Raw genomic sequence first — 7,773 nt, forward strand, 5'->3', positions numbered from 1 at the left:
GAACAACCCCTGCCAGTAGCAGTCAACCCTATACAGAAAAAGAAATCAAACATGTAATCAGCTCACTGCATGAAGGATGAAAAGGAAACAGAGCCCTCAAAACAGGAGGAAAAGGCAGGGCCAGAGATAATCACCTGATCCTAATCCTCAGGTGAGCTGTGAGATATACAAATAGATTTCAGTCACTAGTCAGGAGAGAGCTGCTGGTGACCTGCCTGCTCTAATTCTGGATTGTTGTGGCCTGTGATATGAAACTGAATGGCAGTGAAGCCAAGCAGCTGGCATCTCTGTCCTGGAATATGGGCATTGCCAAGAGGACTGGGAAGAGTACAGAAACTCTCAGCCCCTGGAGACAGTTTGTGTCAAGTGTGAGGGAAAGGTATTCTCTCAAGGATGATCTTGCCTCGTCTCTCAGAGGACCCTTTGCTGTGGGACTGCTGAGGGCTGAAGAACAACAGGTGCTAGTGGCTACTACAACAGCACAGTGTCAGCAGTATCACACCAACCAGGACTTCGTGACCCCCACCCAGGGGATGATTTGAGAGCTGGAGAGCCAGGGAGTGGTCAGCAAGATTTGCTGTCTCCTTAGTAGTCCTATATGGCCAATGTGTAAGTCCAATGGAGAGTGGAGACTAACAGACTGTTGCCCTAGGGGTGGAAACGCAGCCCATGTTTGCCATGGGCTGATCCAGGCTGCACTAGAAAAGGGTGAGGCTCCAGAACACTTGAAGTACATCAGTGATATGGTATGGGGCAACACAGCAAAGGAAGTTCTTCAAGAGAGGAGAGAAGAAAATCCAGATCCTCCTAAAGGCCATTTTTGCCATAAAGCAAAGCAAACTCAAGGGATCTGCCCAAGAAATTCAGCTTTTAGAAGTAAAATAGCAAGAGGCATGTCATCAGATTCAATGAACATGGTAAACAAACAAAGAGCTATGTCCCCACCAACCAGCAGAAAGCAAGCACAGGTTTTCCTAGCCTCTGCAGGTTTCTGGAGGATGCATGTTACAGATTACAGTCAGATTGTAAACCCTATCAATATTATGTGACATGGAATAATTTAAAGCGGGGTCTTGAACAGTAACAGGTTTTTGAATGATCTAAACAGGAGATTCTTCATGCAGTAACCGTTGGGCCAGTCAGGATAGCAGCACATGTGAAAAATTTGCTCTACACTGCAGATAGGGAGAATGGTCTTTCCTGGAGTCTCTGGCAGGAAGTACCCAGGGAGACTTCAAGATGACCAGTGAGATTCCAGATTCAGAGATACAAGAGATCTAAGGCGTGTTATACCCTACCTGACAAAGAGATCCTGGCAGCTTATGAAGGGTTTTGAGGTGCTTTGCAAGTGATTGGCACCAAAGCACAGCTCTTCCTGGCACCCTGACTGCCAGTGCTGGGCTGGGTGTTGAGAGGGAAAGTCCCTGCCACACATCATGGCACTGATGCTACATGGAGTAAGTGAGTTGTGATGACCACCCAGCAAGCTCAAATAGGAAATACCAATCACCCAGGGATCTTAGAAATCAAGGAAGCCAAACATTTTGGACAATCATCAGAGGCGGAGGACAAAAAGGCGATGTGCTGAGGAGGCCCCACCATAAAATCAGCTACCAGAAACAGGAAGATGCCCTCATCATGCCCTCATCATTGGAAAACGCTGTCACTGGTTCCTGCTATATCTTGGGGATAAATCAAAAATAGGAAGCTGCTATATGGAATACTACATGGCAAGTTGCAGAAACTACTGCAGGACAAGGTGGATCAAGTCAATTTGCAGACCTGAAAGCCATCCCAATGGCTTTAGATATCACTAAACAAGAGAAACGGCCAGCATCCTACCTCTACACTGACCACTGAACAGCAGCAAATGCTCTGTAAGGGTGGCTGGATCAAGGGAAAAACATAAATTAGTAGAACAGAGGTTAACCTGTCTGGGCTGCTGAAGATTGACAAGACATCATTGCTCGGAGAGAAAAGCTGGCTGTAAAAGCACATCATGTAGATGCACAAGCACCTGTGAGTTGGGCTGCTGAAGAACATCACAACAATGGACACATGGATTGGGTTGCCAAGGTTAAAGTGTCTCAGGTGGATCTGAACTGGCAACATAAAGGTGAATTATTTCTGGCTCATTGTGCCCATGGTGCTTCAGGTCATCAGACAAGAGATGCAACAATACAGACGGGCTCGTGACTGAGGGGTGGACTTAACCACGGGCACTATTTCACAGATTATCCTTAGCTGTGAAACATGCACTGCAATCAAGCAGGCCAAGTAAAGCCTCTGTGGTATGGGGAATAGTGCTCAAAATACAAATATGGGTAGGCCTGGCTAGTTAAGACTGCACTCCCACAAACCTGTGAAGGCAAGCAGTATGTGCTGGCAGGGGCGGAATCCACCACCGGATGGCTGAGATGTACCCTGTGCCCAAACACCACCCCGGGTCTTGAAAAGCAAGGCCTGTGGTGACATGGAACTCCAGAAAGACCTGAGTCAGACAATGGGATTAATTTCAAAAGTAGTCTCATAGACCTCTGGGCCAGAGACCACAGTATTGAGTAGATATCATGTTCCTTACCATGCATCAGCCTCTGGCATGGTCAAAAACTGCACACAGTTTGGGAGAGCCTCAGAGGGGCACTGAACTGAGGAGTCACATTCCTAAATCACAACAATATAACAGTGCTTACTAGTATATTGGATGGAAAATGGAAAAACATTTTAACTGCTTATTTATAAATCCTTATAATCTGTGTTTTCCTCTTCCTGTGCAGGGACTGCTGCCACATCAACTTCTTCACCAAATGGAATGCCAGGGGAATGCAGGTGACAACAGGATTGCCAAATCACTTTGCACTTAATGGCTGCTGAAGGCCACTCTTTTTAATCAGTACTGAAAACAAAATATGAGGATCTATTAAAAGAAGCACACAAAACCAAACACTGACTAATGTTTACAGGTTTGAATTATATTTAAAAAGGTTACTCTGGAACCCATTAATTGGAATAAAACTACGGTACTTTGCCATATTTAAATATATGTTTAAATTTTGATTAAATACATTATATAAAAAAGAAAACAATTAACAAATTGTATTAAGTACTGATATATGAAGATAATATTCCATCTGCTTGAATATTTCTTCATAATGGATTAAACAGGTATGTTTTTGTGTTTTCTTGTAACTGTTTTCCTGTGAAAACAACAAATACTTCATTTGTAATGCTTATTTTGAGCTTCTAGAAGGCTTCAAGAGAATGTGAGCTTATAAAAGTTTTTAGAAAAAAGCCATGAAATATATATTAAGCTTTGCAGAAAAATGAGAATTATGCAATATATTGTACAAATATAAGCAAGAACCTCTGAAATAAAATGGCATTGTTTTTGAATCCCTGATTTTGTTCCTAACAGTTTAATTAATCAACCATAGCATCTTCATGAAAATGACATCAAGCTGCAGAATCTGTTGATAAATTATTAATTCAAATCCATTTTCTCTTTTAGCAAAAAGCAAAAGTGTGGCCCAGCATTAATGCAGCACCAGTCAAAACAAAGCTGAATTTTGTTTCCTGTTCATTTTGGTAGTTCGAAAATGTCAAAGCAAGCTCCTGAAAATATTTGCTGGCTCCTTTTATCAACTGCCTCAAGGTCAGATTAATTGGAATTGAAACTGGAATAAATATTCTAGTGTTCTCTGCTTACATTGTGTCGGACTGTAGTTCAATTGACCAAAATATTGTTACACCTGCAAAATAACATGTTACTGATGCGACTGCTAAATTACAATTATAAGTTTTGGAAGCACTGTGTTAAAAATTACCAGTGACCTGGGACTGACAAGAGTCATTGTAATAATTTCAGTGAGGATATTATACCCAAACCAGAATGAGCAAGTATACTAAAATAGAAGGCAGAAGGGAACTTTCTCCATACTAAGACAGCCAGGTAGTAGAACTAAAGATCACTGCAACCAGTGCTATCCTAAAGAAAAACAGAAAGCAACACATAAATCTGAATCACCACTGCGCATGCCATAACCCCGAAGTTATTTAACATGACAATTATCTTGCCCTAAACTTAAAGCCTCATTCAGTTTTCTATCTTTTTGAATTCTAAGGTTATTATTTTAAATTACCTACATGTGGTGGCACCCTGAACAGTATCCCAGAGAGAATCAGTGTCCACAAGAACACAGTGTAGTACAATTAAGCACTTGGATTTCTAGGGGAGGAAGAATAAAAACCACCACTACTTACTGACTGGACAGGCTTATTAGCTGCACTTCCAAACAACAGGCTACAGGAATAATGAATGCAAAGCAAACCAGAAAACCAGACCCACCTGGAATACTTTGTATTCTCAGCTGCCAGTGAAAAAACGTTTCATCTTAGAAAGGACTAACAGCGCACAAACCATCTTTAGAGGGACCTCTGCAGACATGAGTCAGGGATTAAAACATCTTCTGGAAAGTCTAAGCACTCCTTCTTGGAGTGAATAGAACAAAACACAGCCAATCAAGCAAAAACTGAGGCAGTATCAAGTTTCTTCTGGGAAGCACATCCTGCCCACGTGAGCCCATGCTGCACCCACCTTGTCCACAGTGACAGCAGGCACCTGATTCCTCTCCAAAGACATTTACATACAGAAGCCAGCTGAGAGGTGTACCACAGAAGCGTAAGCTACACTGGGTGCATAGCGTCGTAACAAAACAGAAATTACTTACAGAAATTATCCTAGAAGAGTAGCTTGCAATATCTGTCACACTTTCATTTCACAGGAGAACAGATGGAGACACAAAACTCCTGTTCACTCTGAGTGTTCCAAGCTATGCAAGCAGCCACAGACATCTCCCCGTTTGAGTACACGCAGCAACAAGTCGTGAAAGCAGAGTCACCACTGACACCAGTGAGAAGTTTTAACACCAACCTTGAGGATTTTTAGCCCTAGAACATGAAACAGGTCAGGTCTGTCTGTTCTCACTTGCCAAATGCCATTGCAGGGCCTCTGCTGTAAGGAAGGATATCCGACAACAAAATATCTGCCACAAGAGTTGAACCACAAGGCCAGCAGAACCAAAGGCTGCTGAGCATCAAACAGATGCTCCCAGTCTGAAGGGCTTTCAGAACTCTACGGACCTCTGCCACATGGTTTCCAGTGACACAGACTTTGAACAAAACATCCAGCTCAGAATCTGCATGTATGCCAAAGCACAGCAATGGCTCATGACCTGTGTATTATATAGACTTGGGCCAGAAACAAATGCAACAGATGTAGAAAAAATGAAGACTGATGGCAATCAAAACACCACCATCATTTTTCTACTCCATCAAGTAGTTATAAAATTATCAAACTTGTGCACACACATAACAGAACACAGTAACCGACAAAGAAAAAGTCTTTTATTCAGAAGAGGTTCAAGTGTCTCTTTACAAGTCATGATTTCAACTTACAAAATCAACATTACCACAAGCACTTTTCTTAAAGAAATGTCTTTTGTACAATGCCAAGTACGTAAGCAAAGCAAACGAATGATCCATACCCTAACATTTCTACCCCAAAATCTCTATTTAGATTTTGCATATATATATGTAAAGTACATATGAATATCATGTCTTCATACTTCAGGTCCTTCTCCTCCAGGAACCAGCTATAAACGAGTAAGATATTTTTGCATTAGAGCCATAGAGTTAAGCTTTACAAACCCATACAGGACAGCTATTACTTTACAACAAACATTTTAGGACATGGAGACTCCATGCTAGACCACAGTGGCTTTCAGACTCTCCCAACAGAGGAAGTCAGTTATTGCCAGAGATGCACAAACCAAAAAAGCAGCAGGGAATAAATCAGCACAGCATCTCCTTGTGAAGAAAGCAAAGAATTTAAGAACAGAAAAAGACATACAAAATGAAAAAGAAGAGGGAAAAAAAAAGGATTAACCACTACTTTTATGGATATCTTTATCAGCTGAGCACTTCTAAAGAGAAAGAGCTTCACTGGTTTTGGGATCAAAATAAGAGTAAGTCTAAAGCATGGACTTCCTGATATGGGAAGATACATGTCCAAAAGACACATGAGATCTAATGCAGAAACATATCTATGTCTTGCTGAAAATTCACCAGGTTCTTCTTCAAGGGCAGCACATCCCCAGCTTAACTGGATGGTAGGAATTTCACCCCACGCAAGGAGTCAGAATGTATGCTATCCTTTCAACATGCAGAACAATAACCAAACCAAATAAAAGGCTTAGAAATTAACACAGGATGGCACCTGCTCCAACACACAATGCAGAGGTGCAAGAGAGGTAAAACAATATAAGGGAGACAATGTCTCATTCATACAGAGCCAACTTAGACTCAAATCTTTCCACTTGAGCCTTCCTCTTCCCACAAAATTAGAAATGCCCCTGTACTGGAAGTCCAGGCTTCATGGCCAGCTGTGCAGACAAGCTACTTGAAACTTCCTGCAGAACTGTCAGGAAAGCTCAGCTTAAAGGAGTTGAATATAATCACCAATTGATTTACAGGCACAGAAAGTCAACACATGCAGCCTCTGATGACTCACCATAGTTATGTTATTTCCATTGAGCAGAATCTGGTCCAGCTTTGTGATTCTTCTGCCCTCAGGTGTGATCTCACTGAAGGAGTGTTAGAAAGAGTAAGTAAGAACACAGAACCAGAGACAATAGCTCCAGATTTGATGACAGAACGGACAGAAATCCCTGCATTAAGGTGACCATTACAGAAACTAACACTAAATCAGCTACACGGCAGCATGATCTTGACAAATGGAGCACCTAGGTACAGAAAGCAAACTGAAAAGGTCTCTTCTGCTCAGTACACAAAGACGTGTGTTCACCTGCTAAAGCTTGACAGTTTCTTGAATATGATATATCAACATGTAATGACAAAGTAAAAATATTTAAGTTTGCTGCCTTGTTGAATCTTTGCCTAGGTCTTAAAGAAGTGTAAAAACAAATTAACTACTGGAAAGCTTCCCACACAACCCATGCAAAATTAAGACTGCAATAGGATCCCCATACAAGTATAAACCATGCAACAGCTACTCTATGACATGGCTGTCCTGAACAGATCACTTTATATAGTTTTAGGTCCAATGTTAAAATACCCAGCTGGCAAGTATTCCATAAATGTAAAAAACGCTTTTCTAGCAGACCTCACACAGTACTTTGCCTCAGTGAACGAAACATTAAATAGCAACAAGAGGCAGAAAACATACTTACAATTCTGTAACATCTTCCAGCACCATATCTGAAAATCCAGTCTCAAGGAAAATAAGGCCCAGATTTTAAAACTAGGCTATTTAATGCTATTTTCATTTTATGCAAAAATGTGATTTTACCTGAAAATTGAAAATATCAGAATACAACTGATCCATATAAAAAGGTTCTATTCAGTGAACCCAAAACTCTCAAGAGCTATAAATTACTTAGGTCAGAGCATAAAGCAGACAGTCTTAAACGTCCATCAAAGGATACTAACAAAGTCATCAAATCCTAGAAGTGTCCCAACAATTTCTTTGTCGCTCTTCATCACGATGTGAATACGTGAACCGATGCACTTGTCCACAAGTTCTGTAGGTACACATAAAAGTATACGTTCTACAAAGCACGTCTTTCGTGCCTTACGGATTTTTTTGTGTTTGTTTACACAAACAGAGACACATTCCACACAACCTTACACAATCCCCCTCCACTCTCCCACACAAACAGCCCAGCCCCCCCCCACCCTCACAGGGAGGAATTTCTT

The 7,773-nt window shown here is 41.4% G+C and overlaps 1 protein-coding gene across 2 annotated transcripts in view; it reads right to left on the reverse strand.

Annotated features, from left to right (window-relative positions):
- Positions 1–5,384: 5,384 nt before the first annotated feature.
- The window catches only part of LSM5 (LSM5 homolog, U6 small nuclear RNA and mRNA degradation associated), a 3,071-nt gene continuing 682 nt past the window's right edge, over positions 5,385–7,773 (reverse strand). Inside the window, exons 2-5 of one of the 2 annotated variants that reach the window (XM_041400212.1) lie at positions 7,503–7,598; positions 7,248–7,275; positions 6,569–6,641; positions 5,385–5,651 (exon numbers count right to left, since the gene is read on the reverse strand). In XM_041400212.1, coding sequence (XP_041256146.1) covers positions 5,619–5,651; positions 6,569–6,641; positions 7,248–7,275; positions 7,503–7,598 — 230 coding nt within the window. In that variant the 3' untranslated portion in view covers positions 5,385–5,618. Of the gene's footprint in view, positions 5,652–6,568; positions 6,642–7,247; positions 7,284–7,502; positions 7,599–7,773 lie in introns of both variants that reach the window. The other variant, XM_041400213.1, reaches the window with a different exon arrangement.

This window comes from Onychostruthus taczanowskii, unplaced genomic scaffold (assembly GCF_017590055.1).
Source record: "Onychostruthus taczanowskii isolate IOZ18803 unplaced genomic scaffold, ASM1759005v1 scaffold175, whole genome shotgun sequence".
Classification (NCBI taxonomy): domain Eukaryota; kingdom Metazoa; phylum Chordata; class Aves; order Passeriformes; family Passeridae; genus Onychostruthus; species Onychostruthus taczanowskii.